Raw genomic sequence first — 22,929 nt, 5'->3', positions numbered from 1 at the left:
CTGAGGCAATTCTCACGTGTAGAGCGGCAGTCGACAGACTTTGCTGTTTGTAATCACTCATCTGTGGTATCAAAATTCTCAACATTTTTAATGAGGGTGTTATTTACAGAGAGTAGGGACTTCTGAGCTCTGATCGGCTCGTGGACATTAAAAGCCATGGTCTCAATTTTTGAATACATCATTTGGAACCAAAAAACTTTTAGTCTTATATAGCGGTACACTGAGAGGACTGAGGAGAGTAGACAGGAGTACAGGGAGCGTAAGGTGAAGGTAGAGGTAGCAAAGGCCAAGCAAGGGGCTTATGATGACTTGTATGCTAGGTTGGACAGTAAGGAGGGAGAGACTGATCTATACAGGCTGGTAATACAGAGAGACAGAGATGGGAAGGTCACACTTCACCAGCAAAAACACTTCACTCACATTCAAACATTTTACAATTTTACATTAGATGAAAGCACTAAAGGGCTTCAAAAAGACTAAAAACCAATAAATAAAAGGAAATACAATTTAAAAATTAGTGCCTTATATCAGGAAATTTGCAAGAGTGAGTTGATCATCAACTAAAGTGCATAGGACATTTTTGTGACACCAGATGTTCCTAAAGTTATTTAGGTCTTTTGTAATTTTATAGAAACCAAATTCTAGTTTTAAGCGACATCTGATGTTACAGCAAAGAACAGTAGCTGCTTCTTGAACAGTATTACTATCGATTGAAGAAGAAGATACTGTATGTTTGTTTGATGCCTGTATTTGGTTGGTTGGTCTCGCTTTTTGTAATTATTACTTAGTTTTCTTGAATTTAATAATTAATTTAATTTACCTACCTACCTACCTAACATGTATTCACAACAGCCAAACACGGGTGGTGTCATTTGCTATTAAGGGGATGTTTATCTATACAACGTAATGTACATTTTTATACAATTTCTGTATTATAATGACTGAAAGAAAAATGTGGCTTTTTCTTTAAGGAAAATGTATTAAAAAAAATTTAAAATGTTAATTTCTGACCTACAGACTAATCAAGACTGTTCTTTGCACAGACTAAAAAAATTGTTCTTTATGTGTAAGAATAGTTCTTAAATTTTATTTCATTGTAGCTTAATTCATTCATTTTGAACCTTCAACAAACCATTTCCACGCTCTAAACGTCTAATTTTAATGTGTCCGTCAAGCGAGACGCCGTAACATTTTAACGTAATGTTCATCGCTCCATCTGACGTCATCATCACACGACGGAAGTGAATCGGATCCGGAAGTAAAATTGTAGTGTTAGACATCCTGGTGGTGACATGACAAATCCAGCTGAAACCTGGAAAGCATAAAAAGAGCTCAAGTAGCGAATACGGTGGGTGTTTAATGAAGTTAACAAGTGCGGTGTTTATTTCTTAAGTACGTTAATTAAATAGTATATTCCGTCGTAGGCTGTTTGTATTCTGTGCTGGCTCGACTGTGTTGGTGATGTGTTAGCTACGGTGATTGACAGGCTAAACTGAGGCTTAAGTGTTGAGTGTTTCAACCCTTCTGCAAATTGTCTGACCCGATGATCAGCTCTCGACTGAACAATGTCGGCATGTTATAACGTTACCTCTGTGTCAGTTCATGTGGACGTCATTACAGGGCTAACCCTGAATAACACTCCCCCTTATCTACTATAAACAGACATTTGTGGACGACATCGCAAACGGAAAGGATGGTAAGAGATTCCAAATTGATACCATTCCTTTTCAAATATAGAGTTATAATACAGTGTTCGTGTTGTTCATCAAAATGAAATGATTTCTTACATTTACCCTCAGAGTGAACCCTGCTTATTTAAACGCTGCATTGTGTATTCTTTAACAGCATGGCCGAGTGAAGATTAAAACGACAGCACAACAGGAGGAGGAGAAAAAGAAGGAGCGAGAGAAGAAACTGAAGATATACGTCGCTGCAAGAGATGCTTGTTTTTCTAAGGTTATTTACATTCACGTTTTATCTTCTTCTTTTTTTTTAAACATAATACATGCATCGTTACTGATAAAAATGGACTGATAAAATAAATAAATAAAAACAAATAAAAAGCATTTCATCGTTCATATCTTTGCCTCACACCGTTGCCGTTGTCCTGTATGGCAGAGGAGAGAGGGTGTCTGTGATGAGGAAGCACTCCAGCTGACCCAACAGCTACTCTCATCCAATCCTGACTTTGCAACACTCTGGAACTACAGACGAGAGATTCTTATGCACCTGGAGACTGTGAAGTTAGATATTTATCTGCTTTCTCATCAACCATAGTTTTTAAGCGTGACGCATCCTGAATAATCAAGTATCATATATTTGACCATATCTGTTTGGTCTCCTCCAGGGACGAGGATGAAGTACAAAAGGTTTATGAAGCTGAGCTGTTGTTTCTAGAGTCGTGCCTGAAGGTGAACCCTAAGTCCTACGGCAGCTGGTATCACCGAGGTTGGGTCTCAGCACGCTTGCCTCGACCAAACTGGGCCAGAGAGCTGAGCCTCTGTGATCGTTGCCTCAGCCTGGATGACCGCAACTGTAAGTATTGGAAAAGCAAAGCGAGAAAATCATAGGCATCTGGGTAATTCATAACAAATTTAATCGGAACCAAGGACTCTATTTAATGTTTCCCTGATGTATCACACCGTGTTCTTCCATCTCCAGTTCATTGCTGGGATTATCGCAGGATGGTTGTGAAGTCGTTTGGAGTGCCTGTTGATCAGGAATTGGGGTTTACAGATCGTCTTATTGGCTCTAACTTCTCCAACTACTCCAGCTGGCACTATCGGAGCACCTTATTGCCACTGCTTCACCCAGAGTCCCCTGAACCCCCGTCATCATGCCGTGAAGCTTCCCACTCCTCCCCTCCACCTTCTCCACAAACCCACTCTCATCGCGTCTGTGAGGAGCAACTCCTTAAAGGTACACTTTTAAAAAAAACTGCAATGGAATGGCTTGTTTGTTTAGTCAGGAATGCCTTCTAGTGACCGCCAGGGGGCAGTCTTGGGCTTCTGACTGGCTGTAACCAGGATCTTACGTGGTGTGAGGTGCAATTCAAGAAATTTTGATTCTTATTGAACCCAATCTTTTTTTCTTAGAATATGAGCTTGTACAGAATGCCTTTTTCACTGACCCAAACGACCAGAGTGCTTGGTTCTACTATCGATGGTTGCTTGGAAGAGGTATGTCAATCTTTTTATCTCTACTGAACACTTTCTTTACTGTCCATCATTACCAAACAGCAGTTGCGCAATCCTACGTTTTCTGACTTTTCAACAGCGGAACGAGAGGAGATGATAAGCTGTGTGTATGTCAGTCGGGATGAGGAGAGAGTGGCTGTTGCCTTTTCCAGGCCTGTAAATGTGAGCAATATTTTGTGTCTGCCAACTAAAAGCATGCTGTCAATCACAATGCAGTGACCTTAAAAACATCAGTACACCATATAGCAAAAAGGAGCCACTATTCATCTCCACGTCTTACATTAAATCCTCCACATTTGAAGGATGTGTCAGACATAAAAGTTCTCTATGATGACTGTGTGATGCATTCTAAAGTTGAAACATCGAGTGTTTTGAAAATGTTCTGCCTCCGTTCTGTTAGGCACAGTCTGTCGGTCTCCTGCTGGTGCTCGATGGTCAGCCTCAGAGAGTGGAGTGGAGGACCGTTCATCCTCGCTTTAAACACAGCCCTGTGTGGGTATCCTTTTCCTTTGGCTGGTCATTGACCCCGACATAAATGTCTGGCACTGTGTGCTCTAGGTTGAAGCAGATACTCGTTCAACAAACCTTCGCCAGTCTTTGCATATCCCACGCTGACAAAACTGACCTTTATATGAGGAAACTCAAAGAGCCTGAAGAAGAAAGCCAAAGAAAAATCAAGAACGTTCTGGCTGGAACTTTTCTTCCAGTTTACCTCTCAGAAGGTAGACTGTCTGTATTGATCAAAATGAAAAGAAAAGAAAAGTTTTAATTCCAGAGTGATCATGACATTTTAGAAAGAGAATAAACAAACTTATCTTTCAGCCATGTTGTGCTTATGGGTGGATTGTCAATTTTCATCGAATTTGATGTACCACCATGTGAGATTTGTAACTGATATGAATTCATCAATGAATAAATTCCATGTTCAAAGTGTGTTGTGCACGTTGAGAGAAGACTCAGCTGGATCCAGACAAGTAGAATTGTAGGGTAGGATTATAGATTGAGAATGTTGTGAAGCTGACGTCTTCATTAAACCGGTTAGACGTGCTCCAATCTTTCAATCTTTTAATTGGCTGAAACAGAATTATGAAAATTACAGTATAATGTTCACTGGCAGGTGTTTAACTTAACGCTATCTCAGATCTGTGATCTTCCTCCGGGGACTATCAGCGACATCACAAATGAACACAATCTAACCGTGCACTGGACTGAAAAACACATTCACAGAGACTGTGCTCTGTACACAGGTGACACATGTGTATTTTTATGTATAATCTGTTCCAATGCACTTTTCCTCCAGTTTCTTTACACTCTGTTTCATTTCCAAAGGGCGGACTGAGAGTTGGTGTCGGGACTCTGCTACAAATCAGGAACTTTTCAGGTATTACCTCGGAGAAATTAGGCCGTATTGAGAAGGTACAGATATATACCGGTATATTGTTTTTTAAGTAGTAAAACTCTTTATCTTTAGGAGTGAACTCTCAGTGGAAAAAACCTCAGTGTTGCAGTCAGAGCTACAGTCTTGTAATCAGCTGCAAGAACTGGAGCCACTCAATAAGTGTAAGTATGTTTCAATGAACATCCAAAGGGTTCCTGTCTTTTAATGGAACAAAATCACCAGCACCACATAACAACACAGAAGCGTACTGCTGCTCTTCATTTTGTGCAACATTATTCTTGTCTTGACAGGGTGTTTACTGACAATTATCCTCCTGATGAGGGCGCTAGACCCCCTGGGATATGAAAAGGAGACACTTGCTCATTTCCTCACACTGAAAGTGGGTACTGACTACACAGTAGGTAATGGTGCTGACCGGGAAATAGACATTATGAACTAATGGCTCATTTTTCCCCTTCAGGACGTGGATTCCATGCGGTCTGGGTATTACAGTGACCTCTGTAGCAAATTTATGATTGAGAACACCATCCTGAAAATGGAGTACGCTGAAGTGCGTGTCTTCAGTATCACTGACAAGGTTGGTTCAGAATTTAGAAAAAAACCCCATTGTGTTGCTTGATATACAATAAATTTTAAGCGTTCTGTCATGTAGCTGTGTAAAGTTGTCTCTCCTGTGTTGTTTAAACAGAACTTAACCACCTTGTGCCACCTAGACCAGCTGCTGTTGGTCACCCATATCAATCTGTCCTCTAATCGTCTGGAGCGGCTTCCTCCTCAGTTCGCCATGTTGCAGTGCCTTCAGGTGATAAACCTGCAATCCAAATCCATTTATCTGTCCTGCATGATAGCATTTTTACTTTTTACTTTCTTTGGATGTTCCAAACTAGATTACAAGAGGAAAGCTAGTGATTGCTTTTTTTCTGCAACATTACATTACAACATCACTTCATACTCTCAGGTCTTGGAGGCTGATAACAACGTAATAGGAAACCTGGAAGGAGTTCATCACCTTCCCAAATTGGAAGAAGTCCTCTTGAAGAACAACAGTATCCTTTTTAATCAAGTTACTCATATTCCCCAGGGTTTTTTTCTGGATAATGTGTCAATGTAGATCTGCCTTAATCCTGGTGCTTTATTGATTTATAATTGACAGAAAAAATATTCACCTACCAGTACATACTCTCAGATTTACTGGGAAAATTTAATATTTATCAGCTGTTTCAAGTCACTAACTCACTCCAGCATGCATTGTCCAATCAGGTGTTGTTAAAATTCTGTGCCAACATTCACATGCATACTTCAGCATCTTACTATCTAAATTTCTATATTATATTGAGGAACTGTGCAAAATATTGCGGAATAAGTTATTAATTTATACAAGTAAGGAAAATGATCCTCAAAGATGGCAAAAGCACTGAAAAGATTCCTTTGGAAGCATAATTTGTTCAAAGGTACGGTTGCTACCTGACCTGCATGTGGATGAAGGAGGAGGCTATTATTAACAGCTGTCACCAGATTCTTACAGAGACAGGTGGGAAAAGACCTGCAGAAGTACTCGGCGACAGCAGGGAGTGAGGTTTCGTACAGTAAAGCTATATATTCACATGATGTGCTGCATGGTCCATACCCCACATTCACCCTTGCTCGCCCAAAAGCACCCAGCTGTTAAAATCCATCTGGATAAGATGCTGAAGTTTTGGGATGTTGGTCTGTGAATTGTAACAAAAGTGGAGATTGAGAGGTCTAAAGTTCAGTGGTGTGTCTGGAGGAGGAAGAAATGAAGTAGATACCATTAGTGAGATGTGGAGGTAGGTCTGTGATTATTTGCTTCTTCAGTAACTGGAAACCTGAAGCATGTAGAGATGCTTCGAGAGGACCCATCAAGTATCAAGAAGTGCTTGAGAAAACTTCAGTGAGGAACCTGAAATTTGGGCATCAATTGTCATTTGAAAAGGACAATGAAGACCCTGAAAGTCCACTAAGGCTTACAGTCAGACATTTTGGATAATTCTGCAAGCATTACAGTCATATGACTTGGGTCCAGTAGGAAATCTCTAGTGGAATTTGAAGAACATTTTTGCTGCACATAAACCAGGAATATAACAGGACAGGAAGCCTTAGTTCACAACAAATGGGCTAAGATTCTTTATTGAAGGTGCAGCAGATAAATGGTATGTTTTGTCAGTAAGCCTAACATACAGCCTAACCTAGCCTGTATAATTCCACACTATATTCCACTTCCAACTCTGTGTATATTGTTTGTGTATGAGTGACTAAAGAAATGTGTCATTCAGCTCCTGAGCCGACTGTGTGACCAGAGTTATATAAAGTTCCTGCACAAAAAAGTGGGGTAGACAGAGTTCAGCATATAGCAGCAATAACAAGACTGTTCAGCTCAATGCATGAGTAATTTGTTTACACCTGAAACTTAAAGTAAATAAAATCATCGCTGCAATTTCACGCAACAAACAACATCATTAAGAAGGGAAGAGATGCTTAACAACACGGCAACGCTGCAGGCTCCTTCCTGCCCATGCTTCACTTCTCCTGGTACAATGATGAGGATTTAATTGGGTTTGCAGGTCATGCCACTGAGGCTGCGTTCAAAAATGATTTAATATCTCAGTATGAAATTTGACATGCAGTTTTAACTTTTGCACCAGGGTTGAGACGGAGTGTCCTGTTTGATTCCACTCATTAGTTGTGCTTCTGATACTCGACACAACACTTCGGAATGCTTTCTCATTAACCCAAATGCACAGATATCTCTACTTTGGCAGATCTTCGGCCACTGGCCTCCTGCCCCAAGCTGAAGCGCCTTGATCTCCGTGGTAACCCTGTCACTCAGACGGCCAACATCGCGACAGATTTGGCAGAGCTGCTGCCTTCAGTCACAGACCTCCTGCTCTGATTAGGAGTCGCTGCCACATCATCCCATCCACCTATTGTCCACTGCATTCTCAGACGTGTTTGTGAAAGAGCAAGTGGGTGTTTTTCCAACATTTTGTGTTCTGTCTGGCCCACTTATTTGGAAGAATGTCAATCACATTTTTCCTGAGGGTCTAAAAGCTAGCTGCCTCAGAGCTTATGTCAAGAAACCTCTATAAGCCATCACTGAAATGTCAAGAGATCTGTGTGTAAAAGAGAGAGAATCACTGTTCCATTACTTAAATTGTGGGCGTCCTTTTTAAAGCAAACAAATACGCATGCGGAAACACCGACTGGAATAAATATGACTTGTTGGACTGCGCTCGTCATTGCTGGTATATTTTGTTCTATGAGATTTGAAAGCCACTGAAGTCAAATTATGCTAATGTTCAGAACGTCACCCAAGTCATTTTTTAAACAGCTGTGTAATGTATTTAATGACACTGTACTGTTGATAGATAAGCCACAGATCCAATAATTAAACAGCACACACGTCACTGCCGCTTTGTGTCACAGCTTCTTTGGTCTCTGTTGGCATTCCTGAAGGCACCTTCATACTTTTCAGAAGCACCTCGGTTTTAACTGCTTCTAGATTCACATCTTCTAAGTACAGTATGTCGGGACTCAGAGCCACTCTCCTGCTTAATGTGTTCTTCTTTATGTCAAGGTGTTTTTGTTCAGTCCTATCAAACCAATGCCCGGTGGGAAGCTCGACCTTCTTTTGCAGAGGTAATCCAGCAGTTTCTCACAAATGTTGCACTTTATGGGGAAAATCTGTCTCCCAATGTGAAGAAACACCATGAGTGTGCAGCTCATTTCAGAGGAACCAGGAACAGCAGTGCTCTGAGCTACGTGCTAACATCTGGGTGCTCATACAATTCAAATTACTATCATATGTGAGCACTGTGATAAACAAAACAAGTCAGGTTTGTTCATATAACGTAATAAAAATACGACAATGTTTTTGAAATAGCAGATCGACCAGAGCAGAATGGACTCTGACCATTAGGCAGAAAGTGATGATGACAATTTATGTGATAACTGGAAAATGTGAAACGACAGTAAATAATTTATCTCAACATTGATTTTTGTAAATCAATACTTCCATCGTTTGACACCAGCAACATGCTACAAACTACTTCAGGTGCAAACGGCGGTTGTGTGATGTGACGTCTGATTGGACCACTCCATAGGAAAGAGGTTGATTAATAGGTGACAGTGTCCTGATTGGTTCTGATGGGGCATCGTCAGAAATCCTATCCATTCCAAAAATGGAACAACATGATTGTAGGACACATGTGCTCTGGGTTGTAGTGACAGTGACAATATGCTACCATGAGGAAGTTTAGCAATAGAAACCCTATAGCAGATGCTGATAGGATATTAATTTTACAGGTGTTTTTCCCCAAACCAAATCTTTGGACAAAGCAGAACTCTCATCAGATGGTGCTACATGACAAGTCTGGAGAGAAAAGTAGCAACCATGGTGTGGGGAACAGATTCTAATGAATTTCAATTCTCCCACTAGCTGTTGAAGCACTTCACTCAGAACAACACATGTCAATCATTTGGCGGCACCAGAGGAAAAGTTGGGCTCACCAAAGTTGTAGGCTTCATTCTCAGGAGACCATGAACATACGTTATTCCAGGACACTGTCCATTGCTTCTCACATCATTGTGTTTCTGCTGCTGGGACTTATCTTTAATCGTGGTTGATTAGCTGTTGAAAACCAACCAGCGAGGATGACTTTTAGACAAGTACATCAACCAACTCATGTCGTAATAATCACACTTGAAACAAAGGCAGACTGAAGCCACTCCTCTACAGTGTGTCAAACCTCTCCGTGAGCCAAGGTATGGACCTTCCCACGCGGTGGGAGTGAAACCTGTCACTGTGATGGACATGGAGACATTTTGACACATCACCGTAGGAAAAGCAGACATGCAAGCAGTAATTTAAAGCTCCACGAGCCGGTTATAATGTTCCTGTTATTTTCACCAATAACCTCCTCTTCCTCCTTTACCGGATTTGCAGCATTTTTTTGTAACCACAACTGATTGTGTTTGTCTCATGTTTTACCTCATGTTTTCAACAGTTGCAGTCGTGATAGAACTCTCAAGAGATCACACACACACACACAAACACACACGCACGTTTTCAAAGCTTCAGTGAATACATGCAAATTTAACAAAATTTAAGACGATTCATTCTACTGAAGTAATTTCAGATGAGAATTTAGAGGAAGTGTCTGAACAGGAGGAAGGTGTGTCTTTGCTGCCTCATATTTCAACCGGAACTGAACTTGTAGTTTGTGGAACAAAGACGGGCAACTGAACACTTCTACTTTCATCATACCGAGTGAGTTTAATTCAATGGTCTCATTTGCATCTTAGTCTGCGTGTGACTTTTGATTTGTCATTCTGTGTTATTTAAACCTAGTTTACTGAATGCTACTTCTTACATGAATGATTCTGTTAGAGGCTGCTTTCGATGATCTGTTTCCTGTCATCACATAATGAATGAGGCAGCTGTACACATTTGACTGGAAGAGACAACAAAGAATCCTCACCTTAAAAAAAAAGTAACATGTAAGAGGACCCCAGGCAATAAATAATCTCATAACCACATCTCTAATGCAATTCTCTGTTATTGCAAACAATATGACATTGTAATGTTTCCAGGCTAATAAGAAAGGGGCAAGTAAAGCTCTTATCTCAAGGATCAGTTCCTTGGATGATTTTACGCAACACTAGAGAAGGCCGCTGTGTTTCTCTTTGTTCTATGCGGTTAAAAATACATTGTGCAGTGTGGCTGAACAATACCGACGGCTCTACCCTCTACATGGAGGACAATCTACAACTTTCTTGAGCAGCACATGCTGCTGACTCCAGGAAAGTGTTTGGTAAACCTGTATTTGACCAGCTTTCTACAGTTTTCTATGAGGTCTTCATACAGTGTGCTCCAGTTACACATACATACACCTACAGAATAGAACACAGTCGAGAAGATCGAGCTGCAGTCAGTTGTCATCCTCAAAATGTCAAATCCTCTGAGTGCAGTGCAGCTGAATGATCTACACTACTTTACAGTTGTTGTTTTTTTTACCAACATTTTTATTTGGTCTTAACAGTTTGCTGGATGTGGAAGAGAAGTGTAGATCTGTGTGGGCAGACCCCTATCTAGGTCTGTGATGTTGCAAGTAGACTGTAATCTTAACAATATGGAACAATGCTTCTCTTCTGCCCTCCTTATGTTTCTGGCACTGAGGCTGGTGCGATGCTCGTTCGCATTTTCATTTGTCAACATTTCTTAATACCCATCACGCAGTTATCTTACACAGAATATGGATGTTTTCCTGTTACAATCTGAGATATTTGGTGATTTCTGGATAAAAAATACCTGAGCTTAAAGTCTGAAACAGAGCGAGTTGCAAATGTTGACAACTATACACATGGATGTAAAAATTCACATTCATGCTTGATTCATGATAAACTTGATGATCCAATGTCTCATTGACTATTACATGTATAAATACAGATTTTCATCATCATCATCATCATCATCATCATCATCATCATCATCATCATTATCATTCACAGGTAAGAATGTGAAGAATCAGGTGTTGATGAAAGCCCCAGTCTGCAATTTAAGAAGCAGACGGGATGTAGTGGGAGATTGATTGCTTTATGATCTTTTCTTATTAATCATTCACTTAGCTGCTCAATTGATCAGTTCATGATTTAATCATTGAAGTGCCAGCAAATATTGGAATATACAAATAGCTTGTCTAAAAAATAAACCCCAAGATAGTGAACTGTATTATCACGCAGGACAAACAAAAGCCTCAATCTTTACAATTTATGAAATAAGGAAGGTAGTAGTTTCAGGTGACCTTAAAACATAGATTATAATTTGTTATAATACTTACTGATGAATCTTGATTGGTTCATGAATTGACGAAGTCTAACAAACTTACGAAATTCAAAACTAAGATATGATTATGGAAAATGCTAAATCGCAAAGTTTTACCACAAAGCTTGCCCTTTGTCACCAATTCTGTTCATAACTTTTATGGACAGAATTTCTAGGCGCAGCCAAGGCGTTGAGGGTGTCCGGTTTGGTGGCCTCAGTATTGCGTCTCTGCTTTTTGCAGACGACGTGGTGCTGTTGGCTTCATCAAGCCGTGATCTCCAACTCTCACTGGAGCGGTTCGCAGCTGAGTGTGAAGCGGTTGGGATGAGAATCAGCACCTCCAAATCTGAGACCATGGTCCTCAGTCGGAAAAGGGTGAAGTGCCCTCTCCAGGTTGGGGATGAGATCCTGCCCCAAGTGGAATAGTTCAAGCATTTCGGGGTCTCGTTCACGAGTGAGGGTACAATGGAACGGGAGATCGACAGGCGGATCGGTGCAGCGTCTGCAGTGATGCGGACTCTGTATCGGTCCGTCGTGGTGAAGAATGAGCTGAGCCGAAAGGCAAAGCTCTCGATTTACCGGTCGATCTACGTTCCTGCCCTCACCTATGGTCACGAGCTATGGGTCGTGACCGAAAGAACGAGAGCCCGGATACAAGCGGCCGAAATGGGTTTCCTCCGTAGGGTGTCCGGGCTCTCCCTTAGAGATAGGGTGAGAAGTTCGGTCATCCGGGATGGACTCAGAGTCGAGCCGCTGCTCCTCCGCATCGAGAGGAGCCAGATGAGGTGGCTTGGGCATCTGGTCAGGATGCCTCCTGGACGCCTCCCTGGTGAGGTGTTCCGGGCACGTCCTACCGGGAGGAGGCCCCGGGGACGACCCAGGACACGCTGGAGAGACTATGTCTCCCGGCTGGCCTGGGAACGCCTTGGGATTCTCCCGGAGGAGCTGGACGAAGTGGCTAGGGAGAGGGAAGTCTGGGCTTCCCTGCTTAAGCTGCTGCCCCGCGACCCGACCCCGGATAAGCGGAAGAGAATGGATGGATGGATGGATGAATTTAAAAAGTGACTTTGTGTACATAACAAGCTGTTGATATACATACCTGCATAGTGAGTGTGCTCTATGCAGTACTCCTTGAGAATCTTAGCCTATTCCTCATGGACAAAAGTTTCTAGTTTCTAATATTCCTGGTGTAGTATTCAGGATTTGTATGTACATTTTATTGTGTAGCTGCTTTTAGCATTGTCTGTAAATATAATGTGCAAGGCTGCTGGGAGGGGACTTTCCTCCCAACTACTTCGTAACGTGTTTTATTCACATATTAACTTCATTTGAATATGGAATGAAATAATCCTCAGTCTTGCCACAGACTGATGATGAACTAATCCTGAGTCTTGCTACAGACTCACCTCAGTTGGTTTGTTCACAATAAACCACCCTGTGCTGTTGAGAAAAGTCAGAACAAATATATTCATTTGTTGTAGCAAGATGCACTGATTTGAAATAAATGTGAGAACAAATTGGAAGCAAAAACAAAAAAAAACATTTACACAGGTTTTTTCAGTTAAACATTTTGTGCTTGTATTGTGATCTTCTTTTCCACTGATATATTGTAAAAGATGACATTTGCGAATACATGAAGGCTTCAGAAATATATTGCACTTATTCCTAGACTAATTACATAATTACTAATTACATAATTACTAATTACATGCAGAGGGTTGCGGAAGCGCATCCGGCATAAAACTTTTGCCAAGTCAAACATGCGAATCAAACTTATGACTTCCAAACCGGATCAGTCGAGGCCCGGGTTAACAACGGCCCCCAACAATGCTGTTGACCTACAGGGTGCCGGTGGACATTGGACAACTGTTGGTCGAAGAAGGAAAGGTTAGGGTGATTAAGGATAGGGATGGAAGTCTATTGACAGGGGCCAGTAGTGTGATGGGAAGATGGAAAGAGTACTTTGAAGAGTTGATGAACGTGGAAAATGAGAGACTAGAAGAGGTGACTGTTGTGGACCAGGAAGTAGCAAAGAATGAGTGTGAATGACAGTACTTGTGTGTGAATGAGAGAGACCCAAGTGGAAGAGTGAGGTTAAAGGGAGAAGAGATCAAGAAGGTGGAGGATTTTAAGTACTTAGGGTCAACAGTCCAGAGCAATGGAGAGTGTGGAAAAGACGTGAAGAAGCGTGTACAGGCAGGATGGAACGGGTGGAGGAAAGTGTCAGGTGTGATGTGTGATAGAAGAGTTTCAGCTAAAATGAAGGGAAAGGTGTACAAAACTGTGGTGAGACCAGCGATGTTGTTTGGTCTAGAGACAGTGTCCCTGAGGAAAAGACAGGAGACAGAGCTGGATGTAGCAGAGATGAAGATGCTGAGGTTCTCTCTGGGAGTGACCAGGAAGGATAGGATCAGGGATGAGTACATCAGAGGGACAGCACATGTTAGAGGTTTTGGAGATAAAGTCAGAGAGGCCAGACTGAGATGGTTTGGACATGTCCAGAGGAGAGATAGTGAATATATTGGTAGAAGGATGCTGAGTTTTGAACTGCCAGGCAGGAGGCCTAGAGGAAGACCAAAGAGGAGGTTTATGGATGTAGTGAAAGAGGACATGAAGGTAGTTGGTGTGAGAGAAGAGGATGTAGAAGACAGGGTTAGATGGAGGCAACTGATTCGCTGTGGTGACCCCTGAAGGGAAAAGCCGAAAGGAAAAGAAGAAGAAGATTCTTAGACTAATTACATCCTGCTTCAAAGCCGTGATGTATTGTAATTATCAGTGTTCTGTGTGTCCGTCCGTCCGTTAGTCCACCAAATATCTTTGCAACCGTTGCAGAGCTAGTGCTTTGATCTATGAAAGTAGGTCAGAGCACTGGCTTTGATCTTTGACCTATGCAAGTAGGTCAGGGTAAAATTTTGAATTGAGGGGTGTTGCAGGATGTTGCAGTCTGTGACTGCCTTGTTAAAACATAAAGTTGTGGATGAGCCAATTAAATCCACAACACATTTTTTAGACTTTTCTTGTCTCTGAGGCAAATGTGCGTTTAACACCTTATAAAGAAAAATAAGCAGACACATTAATGTTCAATTGTGATGCCTAGATTTCTACCTTATGTTTTCCTTTATCAGATAATTCCTGAAGAGATGCGGTCAGTCAGACACAGGTCTGCATTGGGCCGGTTTGCATCTGTCACTCTTGAACTTGAGGAAGATGCAGTGGACAAAAGGGGTGAACCAGAAGAAAAGGAGGAAGAAACAACTGATGAGAAGAACCCTGAGACTGGTGACAGTGAACGTCATGATGACTACTGTCTCATAATTGTATCAGTAAAGTATAATAAACTTCACTTCACATGTTGGCTTTCATTTTTGCAGAATTCCTGAGTGTGGTGTCCATAGACCTCATGAAAAGCCAATCAGGGGAGAACCGCACACGCCACCGCACAAACCTGTACCAGACCGATGACTTTATTATTCGCAGAGGACAGAATTTCCAGATGTGGATCACAATGTCTCGAGTTTTTAATCCCAGCACTGACAAACTCCACCTTGAACTCAGAACAGGTTTGTCCTAAAACAGAAGCGGTGTTGTGCATCTTGATTAGGAATTTCAACACAGTCCAGCCGCTAACAAGGCTCCGCAAGAGTTACTTTGGCTTTTTGGTGGTGTTGATAAGACATTATGAATGCTTCCTCAGTTCATGTAAATTTCTTCCATGGCTGATTTTTAATCAGAAGCTGAGTGTGAAACTGGATGGACACAATCCAGCGTGATCACACCCACATGCTTTCTTGACCCTGGCTGAAACCGCCTACATAGAAAACCATGGACATGAAGATGTCCTTCTTTTTTGACAGTTGAACGTAGGTGATGGTTAGGTCATGGGAGAACACAAACTGTATCAAGAAGAATTTAGCTTTACTGATAATATCATAACCTTTTAATCTGGCTTCTTGTGTCTATTGATTGTAATGCATGTGTATGTGATACTGTATGTTTACAGCCAGATAGGGACAGATGGGGTATTTTTGGAAACCACTGCTATGGCAACAGTTTTGCTTGCCTTCCTAAAGGGGTGGGGGAATTTTACAGATGCCAAGTCCTCTAACTAAAATCCCTTTCTACTGACAATTTATCATCAGTGCTGCCCCTACCAACTGTCTGAGCCTCAGCCCTGCCAAATGTTTACCCAGCATTCATCTCACTCTCTGCCCCCTCTCCTCTTGTGTTTTGTGATGTAAGGCAGAGAGGACATGGATATAAGATCCTACAATTACAGAGCGGTGGTGTGCGATAATAAGTGAGGTATAAGAGGAATAATTATAATGTCTTTTACAGAAAGGCTGTGTATCTTATTATAGGAATGGTGAATTTTCCTAAAGATCTGGCAAGGCATGTTATTTTTCTAACTCATTATGCACATAGTATGACGTTAAAAACCATAAGAATAAATGAAATTTAATGGTGTCAAAAAAAAGAGGAAATACATCTTTTTAAATGATGTTGCCACTCTCCCATGGAGAATAATGCTCATATCTCATTTCAAACTATTTTCGGTCATGCTGGCAGCCCTCTGGTTTCAGTCCAAACACTGTATTCTGAGTCACAAACCCCACAGCGTGAAGCTAATCACAGCCCAATCTAAAGCATCACAACACAGATGTTTTTTTTATGTGTGTGTCCCCCCCCCTCAGATCTCTGGCTTTGTTGTTTATGGTTTCCTCTAAATTCTGAGACAGAAAATCACCAAATGAACGATTATGTGATCCCTGTAATATCCACAGAGTAGCTCCAGTTGATGAATCACTATGTGAATGCTTATTAAACAATGACATAGAGAGTGTGTTGTGTAAAGGTGACATTTGTGCTGTGGATGAAAAGAAAAAAAGAAAAAAAAGAACGCTTTGGTGCATTTACAAAAAATCCTGTATCTGCCATCTTGCCAAGAGATACATGTTAGTACCAGTTTTGAATTAATAGCTTACCACAAAGACCTGAGGCAGATCCAAAGAGATAACCTGCTCCAATGTTAACCAAATCCACTAATGATCAACTCAGCTAACACAATACAGCTCATTTCTTATATTCATAAAGGTCCATTTGCTGTTGTTGGCCTTGTTCTGGGATTCTTGGAAACGAAAATCAAAGTTTTTATCTGTGGTCAAAAGTAAAGCGGAGGTGTTCAGTTCATCTGGAGCTCCAGTCATTATATGGACACTGTATTGGAACCTTACTCATCCATATAGTTCTTGACAGACACTGTAGTTGTGACTCGTGAGCTGAGCAGCGAGGTGATGCCTCAGTAGACAAACCTTTTATATCCCACTCACACTGCGAGCTAATGACAAGGCATTGTGTGTGTGCATGTGCACGAGTGGTGTGCACGTATAACTCCTGTCAGGGCAGCACATGCAGGATTTGTGGTACTTGGTTTCTGTTTATTTTGTCACACCACCAGGTAGGAATGTAGGTTTGGCTTCAAGAAAAGAAAGAGGAATGTGGTATAAAAAAAAACAAAAAAACACAAACCTGATCTGCACTGTGCTCTGTCTCTGGGTACAGCATGAACAACAATCTGCTATTTCACATTATATATTCCCTCACCTGTGAATGATGTGTGCCTCATCTCACCTTTCCAGGACCATTGCCAAAAGTGTCGAGGGGAACACATGTCATCATTCCGCTGGTGGGGGCCCTGGAGGGGAATCGTTGGGAGGCTGCTCTAGTGCAACAGGATGGAGAAAGAATTAAGCTGTCAGTGAATTCTCCACCCACAGCAGTTGTTGGTCGATATCGACTGAGGGTGGAGACCGATTGTGGAAACAGCATAACAATTTCAACACATGATTGTTCAGATGACATCTACTTGTTGTTCAACCCTTGGTGTAAAGGTACGTAAGTTTATTTAGTATCAGAGGAATATTTCCTATTGTAATTCACTTGGGTCACATGCTGGTGTGCAGATAGCACTGATAAATTGTGGGTTCTCGGTTCAAATCCCAAAACTCCCTCCCAAAAAAAACAATATAAGCAAATGGTGTCACTGAAAGACGTAAACTATTTCTTGCCCAGTGTCAGCAGGAAGAGGTCCCAGCCCAGGACTCCACACAAGATTAGCTGTTATAAAAAAAATGGATGGGTATCTCCTGAAAGAGTTAGATGAAAAGAACATTGTTTCACTCAAGCTCAACATTTCCAGTAATCTGCTTATCCTGCTATCAACAAGAGAGAAAATAACTTTTTGTTCCAAAAGTGTCACCTATTACCTCAAGAAATGCTCCCATTCGAGTGGGAAAATATCATTCCCTCACTGTTAGACAATATCTTCTGAATTAATGGCGGGTGAGGTGGATAATCAAATCAGAATCAGAATTAGCTTTATTTGTTAAGTTTGTGCATACAAACAGTGAATTTGACAGTGACTGCATTTTGCTGACAATGTGATGTTGAAAATGTTATCAAGTGTTCATGTCAAGAAAACTACTCAACAAACTAAACCATCATTGCTTTAAGAATGTTCATCAAGCATCCTCTAAGTATGAAAGTTGCAGAATTTGTTATTAACGAAATATCACGTTTAAAAAAAGTTTCTTCATTTGAAAAATGTCCTTCTTCTCTGCCAGAGGACACAGTGTACATGGATTCTGAGGAAGAGAGAGAGGAGTATGTCCTGAATGATATTGGACAAATCTACTATGGCACGGAGCACCAAATTGGTGTCCAGACGTGGAACTATGGGCAGGTTAGTAAGTCATATAATATATTATAGTGGTGTGTGTTTGATGGATGGAGTACACACAAGGAGACACAAACTGTTTGGGGTTTTCTCCATCTTTCTTTGGTTTCAGTTTGACGAGGGGATTCTTGCGATTTGCCTTTTTCTCCTGGATAAAAGTGGAACTCCTCCGTCTGCCTGGGGAGACCCCGTCAACGTGGTGCGAGTCATCTCAGCCATGGTGAGACCTCTATACATCTACAGTATATGTGTCCACACCTGACCGGCCAACAATGTTTCCTTTCAATATGCTTTGGGTAGAAATCAATTGGACCCCTTCATCAGAAGCGTCTTCCACCACTCTTCAGCAGTTTCCATGAGTTTTAAGGGATCAGGGTTCAGCAAAGGAGTTTTAGCATCTATATGCAGCATAGATGCTACACAATGATGCTACATTTTACTGAAGCAACGCAGTGTATTTAGACTTAATGCCATTCATATTGCCATGCTGTCAAGTATTAGTTGGACTGAAAATGACAATAAACAAAGAATAGAGAGACAGATCACAGCTAGATAGATAGATAGATAGATAGATAGATAGATAGATAGATAGATAGATAGATAGATAGATAGATAGATAGATAGATAGATAGATAGATAGATAGATAGATAGATAGATAGATAGATAGATAGATAGATAGATAGATACTGTAGAGACTAGGTTTGTTACAGTGGAAAAAACAGTGAACAGACTTCATTTTCGTTTTATATTCGTTTGTACAGATCAACTCTCAAGATGATCGCGGTGTGCTGACAGGAAACTGGTCAGGAGAGTATTCAGGTGGAACCAGGCCAACGACTTGGAGTGGAAGTGTGGAAATCTTGAACGAATATCACTATAACAGTGGCACTCCTGTCAAGTACGGCCAGTGTTGGGTCTTTGCTGGTGTATTTACAACAGGTCAGTTTACACGAACGGACGAGACTTGTGCATATTGAGTTTGTACAGATTTTGACACTAAAGGTCTTATTCTTTATACTTTCCTTTCAGTTTTAAGGTGTTTGGGAATTCCTAGTCGAACTGTGACCAACTTCAGCTCAGCTCACGATACAGACGTGTCATTGACAACTGATGTCTACCTGGATGAGGACATGGACCCCATTGATGACCTCAACACTGACTCTATCTGGTATGCCCTGTCATCAACATTGTGATGCTGCCTCAGCATGACATGCATGAATATGAATGAAGCCTCACCTTCAAGACCTTTGCTTAAAGGAACTTCCACGTGTGGAACGACTGCTGGATGGCCCGTCCAGACTTGCCTCCAGGCTACGGAGGCTGGCAAGTTGTTGATGCCACCCCTCAGGAGACCAGCCAAGGCACCTTCCGTTGTGGCCCTGCTTCTCTTGTTGCTATTCGCAATGGTCACGTCTTCCTCAAACATGACTCCCCGTTTGTGTTTGCTGAGGTCTGTATAAATATCATTTACCCGAAATGAATTAATAAAATAAATATCTTGATAGTAATTCACTGGTTAAATATGGGAGAGGTCCTAGTTTGGGTCTTATCGTACCAATAAATATATTAAAAATGTTTCCATCAACAACAACCAAGAAAATCATGATTCAGTGGCTCAGCATATTTCACATGCCTGCTTTTGAATCACAGCACAGAAGGAAATGTGCTGATTCATGAGAGGCTGCTGCTCATGACACCTCTCGACTAAGCAGAAATGTGTTCTTGGTTAGTTACCCTCTCATTTAAGACTGAATATATCCTTGTGTATAGTGGTACGGACGAAAAATACAAGAGTCTGTCCTCAGGAGGGAATGAAAAACATTATACTTTTAGATTCGATGTGACTCCAAGAATTTGTTGTATAGCATTTCTTTTGCATTAATTCACAATTGATGCAAGAGTAAAACTTTGTCACACATCTGACCTTCAGCAGTGAGTAACCGGTGCTTTAGATGCCACCTCTAATGAGCCATACGGCATTCATCAGATGTGTGACGTTTCCATCTGTGCGTGGTTCTGTTTCTAACTCCCTCTCTCCGCTTCACTCAGGTTAACAGTGATAAAATTTACTGGCAGAAGAACGCAGATGGGACCTTCACTCGAATCCGTACTGAGAAACGTACTGTCGGACACTTCATAAGCACAAAATCTGTTGGTTCTGATGAACGCAATGACATCACACACCTTTATAAGCACCTTGAAGGTATCAGCAAAGACACTGCACACATTAAAATTCTGACTCAATGGAGAGGTGAAGAATGTAGAGTGATATATACCAACCAGGACAATTGTGCTGCACTGTTTATTGAATTAATTCACCCTTTGTGGTCATTCTCAGGCACAGAGGCAGAACGGATTGCTGTGGAAACAGCGTGTAGCTATGGCTCCAAAGCAGAGGCCTTTTCTTCTTCCACCGCAGAGGATGTGTCTGTAGAAGTGATAATGAATGTTGAGGATCCTAAAATGGGACAAGATGTAAATCTCACCATCAAACTGCAAAACTGCAGCTCAGAGAAACGTGAGGTGTTCCTGCACAGCAGGGTGGCAGTCATGTACTACACCGGTGTCCATAAGATCACAGTCAGGAAGGACGTGACTGATGTGATCATCATGCCCAACAAGGGTGAGTGGAGCTCTGGAATTCAGGAGAGGGTGGGGGCTTGCAGAAAGGAAAGGGTTGATTTAGGCAATTTGAAAAATTACGCACCTTTGATTGTATTTGTAGAATTTTAAGTTCAAAACAAAACCTTTTAATGGTGTCTAAAGAAGAATTTGAAACTTGATTATTTAGATTCTTGCCAGGAAAATGCTATCAAGAAAAATCATAGTCTACTAATACACATTTTTAATACTAAATACTAATACACATAATACGCATTACTATAGGTAATACCAATACTAAAACTAATACTAAAACTAATACACATAATACACATTATCCAGTATTTATTTATTATGTAATGCCTGAGCAGTATCTATCTATCTATCTATCTATCTATCTATCTATCTATCTATCTATCTATCTATCTATCTATCTATCTATCTATCTATCTATCTATCTATCTATCTATCTATCTATCTATCTATCTATCTATCTATCTATCTATCTATCTATCTATCTATCTATCTATCTACTTCACTGCATCCTTTTTCCTCCATTAGGCTTATATTTGCTTATTATTAACAGGAAACAGAAACTGGCGAACTGGAGGGTTAGCTTTGGCCACAGCCATGCTAGTTGTGAATGATCTGACTCCTCCCTTTAGTGATTCATTCATATTTGAATGTCATGTTTTTTCATCCACCGCTGAGTAAAAAATTAATAGGATGTCAAAGTAATCTTAAATTGCTTTAAAGGTTTTTTAAAAAATTATAAAATGAAAGATGTTAAAAGCCCGTACTCAAAGCTCTAATTAAGGACGACAGTTAATTTGAAAAATGCATTTATTCACACACACTCACAATCACAATCAAAGAATAAGAACATACATTCTTTGCCTCTGACTCCTGTCTACAGTGAAGCTTTTGGAGTGGAAGCTTAAGTATGAAGAGTACAAGGATGAACTTGTAGACCAAGCTGCCCTGATGTTGACACTGTCTGGCAGAGTGGAAGAAACGCAGCAAGTTCTGGCAACTCAGTTCAGTTTTCGGCTCAGCACCCCAGACCTCCTCATACTGGTAACCCAAAATAGAAAAGAAAGACAATGACTAAAACATTACATCCAGATTTGATCTTACTTCTGTTTTCTTCTTTTCTCATACAGCTGATTGGGAAGGCAGAGGTAGGGGAGAAAATGACAGTGAAGATCTTATTTACTAATCCACTACCAAAGGAGCTTAAAAATGTCATATTCCACGTGGAAGGACTGGGAATCACAGCTGCTCGAAAGATTTACTTTGGGTGAGGAGGAAAACATGCTCTATATTGTGGTCATTTTTTAAATTACTCTATCTGTTTTATGATTTTCATTGTCATTTCCTGTTCTACTCTCAGTGATATTGCCAGCCATGCTTCCGTGTCTCTGACTGAGCAGTTCTTACCCACCCTGCCTGGGAAGAGGAAATTGCTGGCGTCACTGGACTGTAAGGAGCTCACACAGGTACACGGTGTAACCAACATCACCGTGGAGGCTAAAAGCAGCAGTGCTCCGTAGAACTTTGAGTTGAACACTGAATATTGTCATGTTCTCTGGTCCTGAAATGAATGATTCCAAAATTCAGCTGCTTTATTTTGGGTGAACATATTTCAACACAGAATAGAAAATGTCTTTTTGTGGCGTTAAAACAATAGGAGGTTAGAAATGAATTCTGTTTTGTTGGATGCAGGGGTTGGACAATGTGGTAGCTTATGTAACAGATATTTACTGTAATGAACCACATTGAGATCATGTTTCACATTTTTAATGAGTTAAAGCAGTGCTTCCCAATTGTTTTCTCTTAAATTTTGCTTTAAATGTATGTGCATCATTAAAAAAGAGTTGAGTTCAAATATGTCTCGACGGCTGGTGATTCATTGGTGTAACGTTAGAAATAACTTTAAGAAGAGCTGGTGTCACTGAATATTTGGTTACCAATACTATGGTACGGCCGAAAAGTGTCTGAAGATGGATGGATGGATGATGGATGGATGGATGGATGGATGGATGGATGGATGGCTTGAAAAGGCAGCAAATCGTGATCAATGCACTGTGTGCCTATAATGATGGATTGGTCCTTAGATCATACTGTACTTTTCTAGTTAGATATTTATTCTGCTAA

The 22,929-nt window shown here is 41.0% G+C and overlaps 2 protein-coding genes across 3 annotated transcripts; both read left to right on the top strand.

Moving 5' to 3' along the window:
* The first annotated feature begins 1,231 nt into the window (after positions 1–1,231).
* On the top strand, positions 1,232–8,045 carry rabggta (Rab geranylgeranyltransferase subunit alpha). The gene is made up of 17 exons (XM_068319313.1): positions 1,232–1,348; positions 1,663–1,696; positions 1,846–1,956; positions 2,119–2,243; positions 2,348–2,535; positions 2,662–2,919; positions 3,096–3,179; positions 3,277–3,359; positions 3,598–3,693; positions 4,339–4,444; positions 4,527–4,578; positions 4,669–4,757; positions 4,887–4,975; positions 5,057–5,173; positions 5,285–5,398; positions 5,555–5,642; positions 7,359–8,045. The coding sequence occupies exons 2-17, from the start codon at positions 1,694–1,696 to the stop codon at positions 7,505–7,507; spliced, it is 1,752 nt and encodes a 583-aa protein (XP_068175414.1). The 5' UTR covers positions 1,232–1,348; positions 1,663–1,693; the 3' UTR covers positions 7,508–8,045.
* A 1,542-nt stretch (positions 8,046–9,587) lies between these two features.
* On the top strand, positions 9,588–22,648 carry LOC137598849 (protein-glutamine gamma-glutamyltransferase K-like). 2 transcript variants are annotated; one of them, XM_068319359.1, is made up of 15 exons: positions 9,588–9,883; positions 11,063–11,124; positions 14,563–14,716; positions 14,809–14,997; positions 17,074–17,325; positions 18,058–18,176; positions 18,283–18,390; positions 18,933–19,110; positions 19,201–19,339; positions 19,429–19,621; positions 20,221–20,374; positions 20,510–20,794; positions 21,689–21,849; positions 21,936–22,072; positions 22,166–22,648. In XM_068319359.1, exons 3-15 carry the CDS (start codon positions 14,578–14,580, stop codon positions 22,323–22,325), a joined length of 2,214 nt encoding a protein of 737 aa, XP_068175460.1. In that variant the 5' UTR covers positions 9,588–9,883; positions 11,063–11,124; positions 14,563–14,577; the 3' UTR covers positions 22,326–22,648. The 2 variants fall into 2 exon arrangements, with proteins under 2 accessions (XP_068175460.1, XP_068175459.1); XM_068319358.1 differs by lacking the exon at positions 11,063–11,124 and having other exon boundaries at positions 9,589–9,883.
* Positions 22,649–22,929: the final 281 nt, after the last annotated feature.

The sequence above is a fragment of the Antennarius striatus genome, chromosome 7 (assembly GCF_040054535.1).
Source record: "Antennarius striatus isolate MH-2024 chromosome 7, ASM4005453v1, whole genome shotgun sequence".
NCBI lineage: Eukaryota > Metazoa > Chordata > Actinopteri > Lophiiformes > Antennariidae > Antennarius > Antennarius striatus.
This window is presented reverse-complemented; position numbering and strand designations above follow the sequence as displayed.

What these genes read in the sequence shown, in the direction of transcription:
- LOC137598849 (XM_068319359.1), top strand. Translation starts at nt 14,578, where the DNA reads ATGCGGTCAGTCAGACACAGGTCTGCATTGGGCCGGTTTGCATCTGTC. An exon ending in TGCGAGTCATCTCAGCCATG is followed by an intron (nt 18,391 to 18,932) that starts GTGAGACCTCTA and finishes TCGTTTGTACAG; the next exon opens with ATCAACTCTCAAGATGATCG. An exon ending in CCCCAGACCTCCTCATACTG is followed by an intron (nt 21,850 to 21,935) that starts GTAACCCAAAAT and finishes TTTCTCATACAG; the next exon opens with CTGATTGGGAAGGCAGAGGT.
- rabggta (XM_068319313.1), top strand. An exon ending in AGACTGTGCTCTGTACACAG is followed by an intron (nt 4,445 to 4,526) that starts GTGACACATGTG and finishes TCATTTCCAAAG; the next exon opens with GGCGGACTGAGAGTTGGTGT. An exon ending in TCTTCAGTATCACTGACAAG is followed by an intron (nt 5,174 to 5,284) that starts GTTGGTTCAGAA and finishes TTGTTTAAACAG; the next exon opens with AACTTAACCACCTTGTGCCA.